Here is an 18,474-nt window from a genome sequence, read left to right on the forward strand (position 1 = left end):
TCCGAATTAAAATTGCAAGTCCGCGATCAACGGGAATCGGCGAGGCATGCGCAGTGTAACCTGGAAGCTTTGGTACGGTACCTACTGTTTCTTGTATCATTACGATGTCGGGTTTGGGTTGCGCGTGTCGTACGTATTGTTGCAGCTGTGGTTGCTTCTTAGTGAAGCCCCGACAGTTCCACTGCCACACCACGAGCTCGTTAGTGGGGCTGGCCATCGTGGTGCTGTACTTGTGCGTTACCTGAAATAGGGCTAGAGTGAATGACTGTAGGGCCCATGGTGGGCATCATTTCCACGCCTGGGCGAAGGCCTATGTGAGTCTCGATTTTGTCTATATGGACTTCAACCCTGTCTGTTCGAGCAGTGAGGTTATTGACCGCAACGCCGATGTTGCGGATCCCGGTTTGAATTTCTGAAAGCAGCTTCCTCATTTCTTCTTGTTCTTTCCGCCAGTCATTTATCGTGACATGTGCTTTGCGCCAATCACTTACTGCTGATTCGAGGTTCTCGAGCTGTTGAGACTCGGAACTGGCCGCCGCGCGTTTCTTTGTGGGCGGCGCCGCACTGTCGTTACCGTTCGTGACGGGAGTCGGGACTAAAGGAGGTTTAGGTATAGATGTCTGCGCGATCGACTGTTTAATCTCTCGAATTTCTTGGGTTAATTGTAGCACGACGGTACGTAATTGTGCGTTTTCGCGCTGCATTTCTTCTAATGCCACATCCCTGGGGTCCCTCTTATTATTGGGTTCTGAGGCAGTAGACAGTATTGGAGTCGAGGCAGTAGCTCCCTGAGCCTTGCGTCTCAGCGAGCCCTTAACCGCATCTGCCCAGCTCACCTTGTCAGGTAGGTCCGAATCTTGCTGGCCGGCTTGCTTCGGACGCCGAGAGCTCGAACGGCTACGGCTCGCCCTGGGAGATTTGCTGCGCGCCCGGCTCCGAGACCTGCTCTGTCGGCGGGATGGAGACCCCGCAACCGAGCGAGACCGGGCCCGGCCTCGAGAGCGGGAGCGGGAGGCAGGTGGGAAATGTTGGTCGTAGGTCTGTTGCTGTAGCTCGAGGGCGGCCTCCGCAGCTGCCCTCTGTCGGTCTCCACGTCGTTTCTTAACAAGATATGGGGTCTTGAATCGAGCCTTGCAGGCCTTGTCCGCAGTGGGATGCGCTCCCCCACAAAGGTGACACCTTGGCGTGCATGTGTGATTGGGGTCTGGGTTCGAGGCTCCGCAGCCTCTACACACACGGTCTTGGGGGTTCGGGCAGACGTCCATACGATGGCCGACGCGTCCGCACTGGTGGCACACGTCAATCTGCTTTCTGTACAAGGTACACCTGAGCATAGCACCCCCGTAGTACACCCACGTTGGTACTCGGCCACCATCGAAGGCGATGATGACCGACGTGGTCTTGCTGAGTCTTTTGGCCGCTAAGGCACTCGGGTTCCTCTTGTTGACGATATTTAGGCGAATGTCTTTCGCGTCTTCTTCGAGAGGAATGCCTCGGACGACTCCCTTGACTGTATAGTCGGGCGCAGTTTCATATGCCCGTATCTCGAACTGGTGTCCGTCGACCTCAAAGCTGTCGAGTCGGCGGTACCGTTCTGCATTAGGAGAGTGAGGGGTACTCACAACGATGATATTTTGCTGAATATTTGGGCAGACAATGTCTTCCGTGGCGTCTTGTGGAGATACCTTTGCTGCCCTATATAGGGCCGAAGCGAGGCGGACGACCCCGACTTTTGCAACGTTCAAGCCGCCCCGTGGCCTGATAACTACTTTGTGGTGATCACGTGGAAGAGTGGGCATCTTCCCTGCCTTCAGAACTTGCTGCTTGTGAGCGCGCGGGCCTCGCTGCAACTTGTTCGTGTCTCCAACGCCGGTTTGGGAGGCTGATGCAATGTTAGGGTTAGCGCGCTTGCCCCAAGGAGAAAGTCGTTCACGCGGGCCAATGGTGCACCATCCTGCTTCTTTGGAAATCTCGGTGGGTGAGATGTCAGTTCCTGCAACTTGTATTTCCATGGCAGCTTGAAGAAATTTGACGCGCAGCCGTAACTGTGGCTCACGTAGCGGCCGGAGCCCTAAGCTTAGCAGTAAGCTTAGCTCGGCGGTGCAGCGGCTCGGCAGAAATGGTCCAATAAAGCGGTGAAAATGCAGTTCCCACCTTGAAGACGAATATCGGTAGAGTCAGGATAACTTGCGGGAGATGATGGTGCAAAATTACAGAGATATTGTGCATAAACACTGCGAAATCATTTACGAAAGACAGAGCCGGCGTGAAGTGCATCCGCTCCCTTCGGCTTCTTCTTCTTCCGCCCCTAACCTTGCTGACTAACCTATTGCGAAGCAACACTGCGTTTACTCATGAGTATGAGTGACTAATTGGACGGGTTAATTCGTTATTTGGAGTTATGCTGTTTGCTGGTTGCTGGAGGTTTTGACTGGTACGACAGAGTAACGGCGCTGTGCTCAACTCGGTGAAGTCGACGAAGAATTCCCAGGTTAGGATCGCTAGCGAATATGGGGTTAGTGCCAGACGAGGGAAGAACGCCGCAACCTAGAGACTCATATCGAAAAGTTTTCAGATGGATGCGTTTGTGTTTTGCTATCTTTAACAAGCACGTTTTTTTTTTACTGCGAGAATTTGCTCAAATGGAGAATATTGGGGAGGTCCAAAGCGCATTTTGTCATCTATGTGAAGCGAAGCTTTCATGTAGCCTTTAATGAAATGCAAGAAGTTTGCCCATTTCGTTTCTGCGTCCTTGGCGTTTTGGAAGCTGGCAAGCGCGCGCGTGCTCTGACGCATTGCTAAGGAATGTGGCAAGTCGTATACATTTCCTTGTAGTTATTCACTTCTTCATCTTGAATGTAGCACTTACTTCTTTGCCAATCCCTCATTGCGGGTATGTGCCACAGCAGGGAAATCATCATCATCAACACGCGGCGATCATTTCAAAGAGCAAGTTGGCGTTGGCACGATGCGATAAGATTGTGGCCAAGTGGTTACAGAAAGTAGGCGTAGAAAGGACAGGAAGCTTTGCTTATTTTAAGCGATTTGGTTGTTGATGAAGTGCATTTGTTGCAGTGAGGATATTTAGATGTCATTTGTTTTACCACTGAAAAATTCCGTAGAGAACATGGCGCGCAACCTGGATACCTATAAGGGTAGTAAATAAAGCAGTACTGTTTGTATTCGGCAAGACAGAAACTGTAGCACCCATCCATCCAGCAAATATTTTTTTTTACCCTGGTCTCCATAACCCACAATGTACCACCTACCGAGCGCCCCGGGCAGATCTTTTCCGCTGTTTGTGGGGCTGCTCCAGGCCCATGGCGGTACAGCCTATTCCCAACCCTTCCTTTTTCTCGTGGGAGGCCGCTATTCGGGCCACTTGCTCAGATGACCAGCTCTGGCTTGTGGACCGTGCTTGCCTAGAGATGTCGGCCAGAGGCCTCCGGGACGTCTAGGGGCCCAACCAAATTTAAATAGATCCAATAAAGTTTTATCCATCCATCCATCCATCCATCCATCCATCCATCCAGCATCCGTGGTCAGGAAAATTCGGGAGGCTCGCAAGGAAAACTTCGCTTTAGGAATATACTTGCAGGATTACCACGTTGGCCACCGTTTGAAAAACAGCATCTCATGCCGGGAAACTTCAACAAAAAAGGCGCGCATGTAAGCAAGTCTTCAGAGGCAAACGACAAAGAACTTAACGGATCGCGTGGGGTATAGGATACACCAGCGCCTTTCGAAATATCGAAGGATAACTTTGAGAACGCGCTTGCTTGAAAGCACAACACGGAAAACAGACACGCAGGTTAGCAGGACACAAGTATGCCGTTTCAAAGGAGCCCCAGCATCGGATATAATGAGCGCAGTCGAAATATACGCACGCGGTGCGAACCACAAGGCTTTACGTAGCTTTTCTTTTTCCTCTTTTTTTTCGGCTAGAGTTTCTAGTTGCTGGCGCTGTATTTTCGATGGTTTACTTTGAGGTAGCGTTCCCAGGCAAGGCAGTTGTCATCATGTAGCCGAAAGCAAGGGGTGTAGTTCTTACGGCTTAAATTCAGCAACAGGGGGCCATTTGGCGCTCAACAGAGGCCACTAGTTAACATGGATTTTAGGCACATTACGTATATAAAAATTAGATAAAGATATGCAGACCGTACTCTATTAAAGCGTTGTTATCTAGCGCTGAATGAACAGTGAAAATAAGACAGGCAATCCAGTTGTTTAGGCAAGTCACAAAAAGTGTGTTCACATAGCAGAACGAATTCAAAGCAGCGAACCTTATGTAGCAGATGAGCATGCCATCCACCGCACCACACCGTCTTATTTTTTTTAACGTCGCGTTCTGAGGTACAGAAAATCGGAGCGCTCGTGCCACTGCTCGGGCGTTCGTCGTCGTCTTCTTCCAAATCGCTGACACATCGATGCCGCCAATCATGCCAAAAAATGCACATTTAATTAATGTAAATTTAACTAAGGTACTCGAACCCTAGACCTTTGGAGGGAGTCGAACTCACGACCTTTATTGCGAGAAAAGAGTAATAAGAAGTAACAATGCATTCGAATGAGAACGTCAAGTAATTTAATGGATGCCTCTTGAGAGCGCAGGCATTCGCCTTCACCCTCTTTGGCGTACGCCAAAGTGACTCTCAATCTTTTTTTTTTAGTACTAGAAAAACGGAAATAATGAGACTGTCATACTACAGAGATAGTATCACCACACATTCACTCAAAATTCGGGGAAACACACGAATGTATCCAACAAGTACATCCTGCACAGGAAAAGTTTCTGCGCAGCATATATACTCCACTCATAATATGCTTTCTGAATACAAATATTTATTAGGTCTCGGGCGTTTGGCGTGTCGATCACAAATTCGATATCTACACAGACTGTATCCACGAAATAAAGCTTGAACGTGATGTCATACGGAGGACCGCTAGTAAAGCTAAATGTCTATATTTGAGTAGCATGGTGTCTATATGTTCGATATAAATGCTGTTAGAGAATGTCCTAAACAATATAGCATATCTATACGCATTCCCTTGGCTGTTTTCATAACGACCACATTGTGTTCATTGTGGTGAGTGCAATACTATATAGGAGAACCACTCGAGCACCGCATCCCAATGGCACGTTCTGTTTCGATCGTGTACCGCTTATTAGGCGTACACATTACATTTTTACAATGTCTAAGAAGCACACTACTTACACGCGCAATCTGGTGACTGTGTAAAAAAATAATTCCAGCAGAACACATCTCACGATGAATGTTGACGTTAATGAGATTATCATTGGCAGTGTAGTGACAAACCTTATTGCCATATTCCTCACTCACACCCATCAAAGAAATGTTAAAGTATTGTTTGTCATTGATGAACGGCACTTACCAACTGGCATGTACCCACTAGCTCATAATCATTGATCCCAGTTGGCGTGAAAGGAAAACAGTTGGATACCGGCACGGATATCGGAAAGTGCGTGAAGTATTCTAAGAATGTTAGTCGCTATAAAACGCTTCAGGTTCCTCACTGGCTACCCAGTGGGACAGCACGTCGCAGAGAAGTTGGCACTGGCGAAATAACGAGTACCTAACATGCGATTAGCTCAGCGATTCAGCTGAAGGTTGCCTCACCTATTTATTGCCCGCGCCCAAGTGTCTTAAGCAAGTCTTCAACTTTGCAACATGCCTCCCAAAGGCCTTTCTCGAATCAGCTGTCCACGCTGCCTTAACTTCGCTTCTCACTAAATAACAATGAAACAAAAAATTTGCAGACTCAACACTAGTTGACGCCTACGCAATGCGAAACATTCATGATTTGTAGAGACCGGTTGTACGAATAATGTAACCGTTGTGTAGCGAACAGTGACGTAGAGATTATACCTATACTGTAGTGTTTATATTTATAGTAAGTAAGACAGAATGCTTGCACTGCTAAGATATAATAACGAAAGCAAATTAAAACACAGGGTTCACATACCCAGTGATACACACCCAGTGCACATGCCCAGCGTCACATACTTTTAGACGGCTCTTTCACCGGACTGGCCCGCTTAAACGGCGAGATACCCCGCCCGCTCGCCCGTTCATTCGCTCGCCAGAAAGCAGTTGCGCTCGGGGAAAAATACTTCACATCAAAGGGTAGTTGGGGAGAAGTAATCCAGATTGCGTTAAGTAATAAAAGAGCAGTAGTAGAATTCGTGCAAGAGCAGGACGTCGGCCCAAATGGGAACTAACCACACTGATTGGCTGAATCGGCAAACGCCTGGAACTGGGCAACTGTCGGCGTTACTGTCGGCTTCCACTGATGGCAAGGTGCGGGTTCCGTGGGACAATCGCAGCCTATGCTGGTACAAAGGAAGGCAATGAGTGAAGTTAGTTCCTTCAAATCAAATTTGAGACTGCTCGCGTCGCAGGGCCAAGGCACAGCATCGCGCGGCAGTAATTCGCACGCTATACGATTAAAGCGCGAAAAACTATACACAGGACATAGCGCGCTGAAGGTGCCTGAAAGAGAAGATTTGGGACGCATTAGTAGTTGTTCCATGGGAAGTCGTGCTCCGGATCTACAAATCTAAAAATTGAATACGTGTTTAAGTATTCTTCTATAACTCGTCTGGTAATTAGTGCACAAATATGATCATGGCATCGGAAGAGGACTGATGACTGAACACCGTAGCTTTCATACTGTATATTGTCCAGTTTCTTTACCAGGTGAACGTTAGTCAGGACACCCTGCATATTGAAGCAACAGCCTTTATATTAATTAACAGATCAACTGTTTCCGGTTTATACTCCGTAACCTTCATATTCTGCAACATGTTACTCCGTAACAGTTGGCAAAACCAAGGTACCTATTTTTATTATGGAATAACAAGGTTTTCAAGTTGAAGCCTGAAGATTGCAATGCCGCATTAAGCAGTTGAATTTTTATTTTCACAGGGCTGGTCGAACACGGTCCCTTCTCTGCCATTTATGTAATGCGTCGGGGACAATTGATCGTTTGTTTTTGTTCTGTCATAGATTCTCGCTACAAATAAAAATACTTCTCGAGGCTCCGTTTTGCCAAGTCTTGGAGCTGGACTTCCGCTACGTGGATGTGTTTCTTGCAATGTGCAATTTAATTTTCAACACAAGGTTATTGTTGTTGTTGTTGATGATGATGATGATGATGATGATGGTGATGATGGTGATGATGGTGATGATGATGGGGATGATGATGATGATCTGAGTGGTGGTGGCACATACCCACAGTGGGGGATTGCCTATGAATCGGGTGGTTAAATTAAGCGGATAAAAACAAGGGGATTAACAATTTCACTCAAGTTACAAAAAGGAGATTGCTGCGATAATTTGATATAATCCTTCTGCTTACTTGAAAATTCTCATGCAAATTCTCAGTTTTATTTCTTTCCTCAACAAGGCAATTCCCACGTGATTTCTCCTTTTTCTTTTTTTACATCTTTTTGTGCATATTATCGATTCATTTCTACCTTCTTTTATTTAAAATGTACCGCTACCTTCTTGGCTAATCCCCCACCATGGGTATGAGCCAAAGATGAGCCAAACATTGCTTGTTATGAGCCATAAATCATCATCATGATCATCATCGCCATCCAGAACGATCTGCGCCCTCGCGTTCTTGTTGCGAGCTGAGAAGGCTTACAGCAAGCACTGTATCGAGAAGGATGCCTTCGAGTACCGTGCTCCAGGGAAGGAGAATCGGGGACGATGAAAAACCCATCGAAGACAGTCCCGAACTCTGTGAGTAGCTTCAGCATCGCGCTTGTCGATCTCCCGTGGCCCTGGAAAATCTGTCGTTGACACTCTCGCGTGTAAATAAACCATAATAATGCTGGACGTCGCGATAGAGAGGATAGTTCGAAAGCCGTGGCTTTTTAGCATTGTCTAGTACATATTAAAACGGAATCGCAATGCTCCGTGAGAGCCTACGCTAGACGTTCTGTGGCGACGGAACGCAGTAGTAGGGTAGGGACGCGGTTGCGCGTTCCAGTGCTTGGATGCACCACAGGAAAGAAAAGTAGCGCTTAGGCCGCTGGACTCGTTTAAAATTTCCTGAGTCAAGTCTGGAAGTGGTGGGAGTTGCCCACGCGAAGTAGAGCCACTAGGTTCAGTTAAGTGCTTATTAGGAAAATCTGAGAGCGGAGCACATTTACTCGACAAGACAGGCCCTGAATGAGGATCTACCCGAGTTTTACCCCCTTCAAGAGGAAGCGGTACTGTTACGTTGCACCCCGAAGAAGCACACACCGCGTTCGTTCGAAGCTCGTGCAACCACTGCCGGTGATCTGGCACGTGCTCTATTATTCGGGGAATTAACAACACTAGCTTTTCAGTGGCGCTAGTTTTCAGAGGCGTATATTGCAACACCTCTTCTCCCCAGATACTGTAACACCTCTACCCCCGAAACTTGCCGCTGGCGAAACGACGGTGGGCGACAACACTCCGAGTCGACGCACGGGCGTACTTTCAAGGCGGCACAATCAAAAGAGACGCTTCGTCGAAAGACGACTTCAGACTGAAACTGAAGTACGTTCGGACAACTTTACGAAGTCCCTTGGTTTGGCGCACACGAAAATCACAAGGCTCTCGGCGGATCTCAGTGACTGGTCGTCGCAAACGACGCCATACTGAATTTGCCATGGGTTCCTCTAGGCTATGACGTCATGACAACAGGCGAACGCAACATAATTGGCTGGCGCATTTATACAAGTTGGATGGCGGTAGATTTGCTTTGTAATTCTTAGGTTGCACCGACTATAGGTGCCGACTGCCGGAGAGGTGGTGAACAGCGGAAATACGAAAAAGCTGCCTTGCAAGTGCATAATACGTTAGTGGCATACGTGTAGATGATATAGGACAGCTTGCATTTGTGGTTCATTCTCATCGCTAAAATGTTGAGGCTGCTTCCTCCCACCGTAAATACACTTGACGCTTCTTTACGAGCGCGAGAATTCTTGAAAATTTAAATGACCACTGACTGCAATTTTTTTTCTTTTTGGCTTTTCCACCTTGATGAGTTCATGTACGTTTAATAATCGCGGAATGAAACCATGAAGGCACTGATGGGACGAATAATTAGTAACAACATTGTTAATTATGATGCAGTGTCGCGTCACTTCCAAACGAGCGCCGAAAACTGCAGCTAGCCAAGTTGAGCACCGCGGAAGTTGCAACTGGCCAAACGCGTGATCACATGGTCTCACAACCCCGTGACGCTTATTGAATTGTCTGTTTCGGAATTCTGCTAGTCGCGAACTGGTTACGCTACATAATTGCATTTTGAATCGGAGTCGTGGTCATTGTTAAGTGAGGCTGAGGACCTTGTTCAAGTCAAAATCACTGCCATAGGGATCAGCGGTGTATCCAGGGTTTTAATATTGTTATCTTGGGAGGCAAGGGGGGAGGGGGGGTGCTCGGTCTCTTTTTCATTGCTGTTCATTCTCTGTTCTTTGTAGATTATGTTCATAATCTGTTCATTGCACTTTCGCAACTTTACAGAAAATAGATAGTTCATTCCATTAAGGGAGTAACTTGTACTCCCATCATGAGTGCAGCTTTCATGTAGTACTAAAAAGTCAAATGGTGGGATAAAGTTTTAACAGATCATATATGTACAAAAACCACGCCACTTACGCACCGAACACATCAAGTAGAACATACAGATGTATTCAAGAAGTTAGGTTTGAGGCAAGAAGTTCTAATAACAAAAATATTTATGACGTTAAGAGGACTATTATATAATATTACTCCTTTTATTATTCGAAGCTCCCCTTGGCAGTTGCGTTGAACACGAACTCCATCACTAACTTATGTAGACGACGTGAAGGTCTAGTAGAAACTTTCTTTTCTTTTTCTTTCATTAATGAACTATCGCCAATTCACTTATTTCCCACCTTTACTAGAGGCTTACACGAAACGTACGTCCTGTAGTTCCACTGCGACTACACTTGGCCCGAATTCGGTCTCTTCTAATGTTGCTTTGTGTGGGTCCTCTCTGCGAATACTTACGCAGACATCTTCGCTATGCGGTCCCTGTTCGTGGTGGGGTGGATCGCCGTTGCGGCCATCCTCGCGTACAAGATGGAGAAGGAGTACAGCGCCCCCGTGTCGATACCGCACTGTGGGTCGCTGCAGGGCGTCGACGAGGTCTTCGAAGATCGGAGGCTGCACGTGTACTACGGCGTTCCCTTCATGCGGCCCGCGCTGCTCCACAACCGATTCCGGAGGCTCCCAGTCCTGACACGGCCCTGGACATTCCTGCTGAACGCCAAGAACCAGCGCAGCTCTTGCCCGCAGCCGTCCCTGATAGTAGGCAAGATGACCGTGGACAACACGAACACCACCGAGGACTGCCTTTACCTCAACATATATCTGCCAGCGCGAAAGCTGTCAGAGAGGAGCATTGCCAGGTATCCCATCATCGTGTTCATCTACGGAGGCGGCTACTACTCCGGCGGCAACTCGTTTTCTTTCTACAGCGGCAAGTACCTGGCCGCACACGGGAACGCCATGGTCGTGGTGCCCAACTACCGTCTGGGAGTGTTTGGCTTCCTGCGGTCGTCCATCATCGGCTTGAAGGGAAACCAAGGCCTGCATGACGTGCACCAGGCATTGCTGTGGGTTAAAAAAAATGCTGCGGCCTTCGGCGGCGACGTCCACAGCGTCACGGTCATGGGCCACCAGGTCGGAGCAGCCATGATCGGTCTGCTCAACTCCTTTAGCGGAGCCTCGGAGCTCTTCGATCGCGTCGTCATGATGAGCGGGTCGCCTTACATGCGCCACTGGAAGGAAGACGGCAAAACCAGGTCACGCGAGCAAGAGCAGCTGATGGAAAAGCTCGGATGTCGGGGGGATCCGAAAACGATATCCGATTGTCTGCGCAACGAGGCGGCCGAATCTGTGCTTGACTTCACCGCCAAGCTGAGAAACTGGAAGGTAATGTTCATGCCAAACGAATACGAGGACATCCGCGACGACGCCAGCGTCGACCTGAAAAGCACCGCCGTTTCCAAGGACCTCATCATAGGCACGACGGCTAACGAGGGCTCATACTATGCCAGCCTGTTTCTCGATATGTTCTCCAAGGGCGACTCGTCGAAACTCACCCGAGTCGAGGCTATCAAGTATCTCCAGAACGTCACCGCGGGTCTGGGTTTCCATGGATACATTGACTTGGTCAACTACTACGACCAGAAGTACAAGGACCACAGCGGGTATGTCTTCTTCGCAAACGCCATCGGCGACATAGTGGTCAACTGCCCCATGAAGCAGTTCGCCCTTGACATGACCAGCGTGAACACGAAGGTGTTCATGTACGTCTTCAAGCACAAGCCCTCGTACTCGACTAGCCGTCTCGAAGGAGCGGCTCATCTCGACGACATCTTTATTTCACTGGGTCATGCTCTCGACGCGCCGGTTCTGAACGCGACAGAGGCTGAGAAAGAGCTTAGCAGGGAAATGCTACGGATATGGGCCCGCTTCGCTGCGACTGGGTGAGTCCCACGCGTACGTGGAATCCGCACACGCCGTCTTTTTAAGTATATTCGATTTGTCGTTCCGGGCTGCTCTGGACTCCGCGAGGCTTTGCATTCAGCCAACAAATGTTCGGGTATACGCAGCGTCTCGGGCCGTCCTGCGCATTCCGGAACATAAGTCAATATGCTCGTGAGTATACTGACTTATATTCGCTCCATACTAACTTCACAGGCGTGAGATAAAGAAAGCTTGAATGAGTGGGCTTAAGTATGAACAGGGTACCGGTTAACGTGAGTACGTACGAACGTCAGTGACGATGATTTTGAGTAGACGTGAGCATGAATGTGAGTGACCGTTGGCGGATGTGAGTACGTATGTGAATGAGTGCCAGTGAATGGTAGTGGCTTAAGACCAAACTACGCGTACTCTTGGCGGCGCGCGAAATCTCGCGTACGAGGGCTTAAGCGTGCGCAGATGGTGTAGGACAGATCGTATACGCGTTGAAGTGCGGCGCGAGCACGGATATCTTTTCGAGAGAAAAAAATTTGGAGGAAACTGAAGCTTCGTCTTCAAGAGCGGAACGCGATGGCATCCAGAGATCTCTGACTTCTTGCCATGCTTCCCGGCAAGCGCTGCTTTCTTACGGATGCGCGGAAGCGAGCGCCATCTGGATGGTGGCGTTGCATGGAACATGAGCGGGCCACACCGCTCAATGAATGGTAGAAACGCTGGAAAGGAAGTTTGTGTTTGAGTTTCCGCGCAACAGAATTACTTTTCCTGGTATATTCAAATCACAGTCAGACGTTACCATGTCTGTAGATTGTGTTAAGGTCGTACGCATTTTACTTTGTGGAGTTCGATTAGTTCAGCAATGCCTCTTTACCACGCGGAGGGCCTGCGTGGTTGTGGTTCGGAATGATTTTTCGCGAAACGGCGTCCAACGCCGACACCGTATCTTTTGCCACACGGGGCCTAACGTTATCGCGGTAGAGAATGCGTGGTGTTGCCGAGGTTCAGTGGAAGTGACTATATGAACGCGAGTGAGTGTTGGTGATTGTGTAAGGGCGCGATAGGAACGTGAGTGCCGACAAGTGTGAGAGCGCATGATAGGGAGTGAGTCACAGCCTACGAAAATACTGGTTAGTAAGTAAGACTGAGTGTCCTTTTAGTGGTCCGGTACGTCACTGGCCCGAACCTGATGGCCCAGAACGACAAATTAAAGACACTCAATGTAGAACAACTGAGAGCTCGGAGAGTTGGAACCGATCGTGCGCGATCCACAGCATCACGGTCCAATGTACCCTAAGCTCCCTATCGCCAAGCAACTTACGACAGATGTGGGCAAGCTTTATGTTTGTGAACGAATAGTGCGATGCGACGCAGTAATGTGGAAAATGTCTAGTTAGAGTGTAGCAGGGGCATAGGGCGCATACGAAAATAACGGGGCCCGTATACACAGAAAGTTCTTAAGCTAGCTCATGCTGGACATATTATGGGCGATGGCTGCATCGAATGGCAAAGAACAATTGTGGACGAAAATGTTGCTGAATGCGGTCCTGGAGGCATACGCTGATATTTTTTTGCACTTCTCGCTATCCATAGCTTTGGACGATAATCTCTAGTAGAGAGATCCCTAAGACTAAGTGTTTATATAGATACCATTTGCTTCCTCGAAAAAGCTAAAGTAGCAACACTTTCTGCAGTACTCGGGTACCGTATAGTTTTGCTAACCGTTGAGACTAGTCTTTACAACATAGTTGAAAAAAAGATCCCGTCCTGTGTGTTTCCCGTCATTCGTTTGTTTCTTCGCGCTATTTGAGTTTTACGACTACCGACGTCAAAGGTATTTTGGCAATTTGGTCAATCGCGAACTCTAAGTTCGAACTAGGCTGTAATGGTATATAAATTGGTGCATTTGTCACTGCTAAGTGAGAACAATGCATCCAACGACTTTACGGACAATGAACATCTCACTTTCGTAAACAGCGTGACGTCACGGGCTGTGCGCAGAGCGGAGTGCGAAGCGTATGCAATGAGCTGGGGCGCTATTCTGGACATTCCGCCATTTTCTTCGATGCGTGACGTAGGCGCGACGCAAACAAAATGGCGCTGGTGGCCCGGTTTTGCTTACGTAACGTGACGCCAACTTGACGTTTCGCCTAAGAAACTGAAATGAAGGCACTCAATGTAGTGTTATCGGTAAAGCAAAACAGTTTTCCACCGCAGTAAAAATAAAGCAGCTATCTCAAAGCGTATGATTATTCTGTCGAAAACGCTTCTCGCTTCCGTCGTCTGCTGCGTACAAGCCGTCGTCTGCTTCATTAGCTCGGATGCGTGTCCCTGGAAAATGGAATGAGTCATCGCATGTTGGAGCCAATGCACTTGTTTTCTTTCTTGAGACAACATACGCGACCTACCAGTGGTGATGCGAGGACGTTCTAGGCCACGTTATCGCTATTTCGAGAAACGCAAGTGACTCAGCCCGACTCGGCTGGCTGAGAAACAGCCGAATATCACTGATGGCGTTGCGCGCGCCAGAGATATCCACTAGAGCGACGCAAGCGCCGGCGCTGCCATCTCTTGTTCATTTCGCTGGTTACTCGCACCGCGGGAGGAAACTTCAAGGCGCCGCCTTGCGTACATTTCTTTTTGTAAGTTAGAAAAAGGCCGTTGTCATAACTTTTGATTGTGCGAAAAGGCATTAATCTCGATTACAATACAAATGCAGCAGTGAAAAGTGGACAACATTGCTGAAAGTTTGCTATATTCAACCAATATTATTTCGTATAAACCGGTTCTTTTAAAAAACGATGGCCCAAAACACAAATGCCAACACCACCCGAGAGCGATGCAAATACTATGAGCACGCGTTATGAACAAAAGATTTTCGTGGCGCCAAACGACGGGGAAAATGTGGCGATACGCATTCCTCTCGGCTGCCATTGCATATGGCTTCCCATTAGCATAATTCGCGCGGCTCGTCGCAGCAAAAATTATGGCGGAAAATCTCAGCAATGGCGGCCCTGCGCAACGTCACACATCGTCAAAATGACGTTTACGAAACAGCCCTTCCTGTGACGCTCCTCATGAGATATTCCTTCAGCCAATCAGCAAGCTGGCATGGCGTATATCTTGAATCGCCACCACAGATTCGCGCAATTGAAGATGCATTGCACTGGCTTCTGCACGCTACCGCTCACATTCTTTTTGAAGCGCTAACATCACAATATATCTGCCAAGGACCAAAAAAATGTATTAGTCCATAAAATTTGCAGCTCCACGTCACGTTTCGTCATCTTGATGAAAACGCAAAATTGCATTTTGCAATACTTCCGCTTCCCGGCACAAATTTCAAAACACGGGACCTTTTGACAGCCAATCAGAGAGTAAACATGGCGGATAATGGCGGCCGTGCAGCCGCCATGCGTGTCCAGAATAGAGCCCCTGGTCGGCAAGATATTGCGCTCGCGCCATGGCTATCATGGCATCTGCAGCGATGGATTTGTTACAGTGCGTAAGCTCGCTACCAGACGCTGCCTGTCAGCGGTACGTCGATAAGCTATTTGCCGGCGGCGAGCAGCAACCTGATCTTTTCCACCTGGCCGGCGGGAAGAACGATGAGAGGTGTTGGCCGAACGTGCCATTCGGCGACTTACATAGCCACGTAGCGATACGCACGCAACACCATTCGTGAAGTTCGATGCACGCAGGAGCAAAACATGCTTACATGTGACTTCTCTGATAAAAAGCGGCATGACCGCGGATCGAATGCAACTGCAACGAACATAAGGAGCGCACTAGACGAGCGCTTCCGTTACGAACTACGATGTGAACTGTCGCATTGTTTAACGCGATAGCATTAAGGATACCGCGTCGCACAAAATCCGGCGTCGGTGTTCGCGCCGCCGTCCGCGTCCGACAAAATCGCCCCGAACCACAAAGACCCTCCGCGTGGCGCACTGGCGTTACTGAACTAAGTGAATTTCTCAAAGTAAAATGCGTCAGAAAATTCGTAAAGTACAACTTACACACAACCTACAGACATGATAGCGTCGGATTGTGATTTGAACATGCGAGAAAACATAATTCTGTTGCGCGGTAACTCAAATACAAACCCTATTTTCCAGCTGCAGTTTGAGGTCTGTCTCAGTAGGGGAGGTGTGGCCCGCACGGTTCTTCTGCTCAGCGTAGATGCGCGCAATGATGGCCACCAGGGAAGCACACTTACCGGCCTAGTGAAGTGATCTACGCACGTTCTGTCAGCGCCCGACGGTTGTCATTTGTTGTGGCTCATTGTCAGCATTCCCCGCTTGCCGCCGCTTCCGCTTCGCTTGGGAAACTGAATATGCCGATGCGGCTGCCGTTCCTTCGCGCGATTTACGCATATAACCACCCAACAACTCGCCAGCACGAGGAGCCGGCTAGACGGACGCGCACGAAACAACTAAAACATAGGAAAAAATAAAGAACACCCGCGATACACGAAGCTGTCAGTACGAGCCAATGCGCGTGCGTCGTGTTTTTGCCCCACCAAACAGCCACCCAGATGTACCCGAAAATCACGTGACCGACTCGTCGTGACGTAGGCCGGAAGAGATTTACTTGCACAAAAGTACTCATCAAGCCTCCAGTGAAAGTTTGCACTACCAAGAAAATCATGGTTTGCTGACAGTGTTCGTAGTGTTGGGGACGCAAAGTCATCCCATGTGGACAAGCATCTGTCTCGTGTACACTGTTCAGCCGTTGTGGATTTCCGTTTCACGAACACTCGGTGACAACCTAAAAAAATAATTAAAAGCTTACAAGCTCCGCCCCAAGGACGTGTACAGAATCCGCACTCTGCTCCATCGAGCTCCGAAACGTTTTTCCCGAGAGGCAACGATATTGAAACAGGTTCGGCTCCACCTTGACGTCAAAGAATTGAGCGAGCATTACTGGCTGGCTCATCTGCGCTAGTTTTCTTCGAGGTGAAAGGCGTTGTATTTTTCCACTGTATTTATTAGGTTGTCACCGATTGCAGTAACATATGGTTGTGCACCTTCTCGCTGCAGAAGCCATCGTATGAAAGAAACATTCACTCTAGGTAGCCACATCAATAACAAGGGTCGCACTACCTGCGGCGACGTCTTAAGTATGTCGTGTTACAGAAAGAGCTTTGCAGCATTTTTTTTTCTCGAGCATTCAACTGCAGTCGCGTGGATATCAGAGAAATTACGTAACAAGACATCCGAATCGCACAGAAGGTTGCCAGGCTCTGGTGGTATAGGTCTTGCGAAAAACACCGAGTCGCTGATTCCGCTGCCTTCTTGCGCCAACACTGATTATTTGAGTCACTTCGAATTGGGGGCTTTCCCCCCGTTCCACTGACTTTATTTTTCCTCGAGTTGCGGCTTGCGTTGTGAATTAGGCGAAGTGCATTTCCACGTTGTTATTCTCTTTTGTGGCTCGGAAATACGCTCTGCGTGGAAAGGGAGAAAACCGGGGCAAGTCGCGGTGTGTGTGTGTGTATGCGTGTGGGCGTGTGTGCGCGCGCAACCCTTCTTATCTTTGAGACAAAGCTGGCCGGTGGGATGGCCGCGGGGCGTTCGGATCTGTTTTCGATGGCCCCGATTGAAGGCATGTGTCGCCGTGAGCGTTAAAACGAAGGTGAAACCGCCGCTCCGCAGGGATCCCGTCTCGCTGCGAAACGTGACGTGGCCGCAGTTCACGAAGGGCGAAGGAGTCTATCTCAACATCGGCCCCGAGCCGACCCTAGCCAGCAGATACCTGGAGGACGACTGTGACAAGGTGGCCCGGGCGCTCTTCAACTAAAGAAAAACACCAACGGACGTCTGCAGCTCCCCTGCTTCGGTGTTAATTTCCTGTGCCTTATCGTCTGCGTTTGCACATTATAGCGACAGTATACTGCGTCATTACCTATTACTGACGTTCTGACATTGAGGTATCTTACGAAGGTTGGCGTATTGACGTACTGACAATGCTGACGAATAAGTTGTAACTGAGTCAGTATTTCAACGACCTGTTTTAACAGCCAGAATCCTCTGTATGCGGCACGTGTTTGCTACACAATGTAATTAAAAGATTTTGATTCATGATTTATAATGGCACAAGAGCCAGAAGTTACGCGTACTGCTCTCCGCTCTCCTACAATGTTTAACCTTATGCTGATTGTAATAGCCATGTTGCTAATTTTTTTTATTTTACTGTCATATTATTTTATATTTACAGAACGCGCAAGTTCGTTTCTATGACCGTGCATTTTGTGTAACCTGAGTGCTTTTCTGTTACCGCTCCGGAATTAAAATCTACTTTTACTTTTTATCCTTTTTCGAAAGCGGCACAGCCTTCTACTCTTAAGATAAATGAACAGTCGGGCTAACTGATCTTTCATCTCCAATATTTGTTTCTTGCTGGTTTTTGATTACTTTAATTGGTCACAAGTAGGAAATTGACGATAATCTATTCGGATCTGCAGGAAATATCCGCTTGACGTTAAAGATCGCGGGAGTTATCGGCCACTCATGGAATCTGGGCCTTGTGTGTCCACTTTACTCTTATGACGGTGGCTCTTGTAACGCGCTCTTGAGCGATTACTGACGACCACTGTTCTCAATGCTGGCTTCTTAGCCGGCGGACACTGCGTAGGCTTCGTCACACACCGATACGGTCATCCGGCGGATACACATGCCTGCAGCCGGAAAGTAGCCATTCCCGAAGTTGTCTGCGAATCTTTACTCTTTTAAACTTTTACTCCCGCGTTGTAGGTCGTTCCTGACCCCTCAACACTCCGCCTCAAGAAGTATCAAGAAGCAGGTGGCAGCGCCACAGCTCGAGAGAAGTGATCACTGCGCTGTATCGAGACCACGGCAATTCTTAAGCAGCGTAGTGCCTTTTTCACCTGTGAGACGGCGCTGTGCTCAACTGGGGGAAATGGAGCAAGGTTTTTCAGTCGAGTATCGTTTGAGAATTC

The 18,474-nt window shown here is 48.5% G+C and overlaps 2 protein-coding genes across 4 annotated transcripts in view; one reads left to right on the forward strand and one right to left on the reverse strand.

The window, feature by feature from the left end:
* The window catches only part of Hdc (histidine decarboxylase), a 60,286-nt gene extending 44,364 nt beyond the window's left edge, over window positions 1-15,922 (reverse strand). The window contains exons 1-2 of one of the 3 annotated variants that reach the window (XM_065428892.2): window positions 15,733-15,922; window positions 6,243-6,347 (exon numbers count right to left, since the gene is read on the reverse strand). The gene's annotated coding sequence lies outside the window, so the exon portion shown is untranslated. Of the gene's footprint in view, window positions 1-6,242; window positions 6,353-15,732 lie in introns of all 3 variants that reach the window. The other 2 variants (XM_065428890.2, XM_065428891.2) reach the window with 2 other exon arrangements.
* LOC135899584 (acetylcholinesterase-like) lies at window positions 7,624-18,435 on the forward strand. Its single transcript, XM_065428897.2, has 3 exons — window positions 7,624-7,769; window positions 10,042-11,521; window positions 17,171-18,435. The coding sequence occupies exons 1-3, from the start codon at window positions 7,694-7,696 to the stop codon at window positions 17,313-17,315; spliced, it is 1,701 nt and encodes a 566-aa protein (XP_065284969.1). The 5' UTR covers window positions 7,624-7,693; the 3' UTR covers window positions 17,316-18,435.
* Window positions 18,436-18,474: the final 39 nt, after the last annotated feature.

This window comes from Dermacentor albipictus, chromosome 4 (assembly GCF_038994185.2).
Source record: "Dermacentor albipictus isolate Rhodes 1998 colony chromosome 4, USDA_Dalb.pri_finalv2, whole genome shotgun sequence".
NCBI lineage: Eukaryota > Metazoa > Arthropoda > Arachnida > Ixodida > Ixodidae > Dermacentor > Dermacentor albipictus.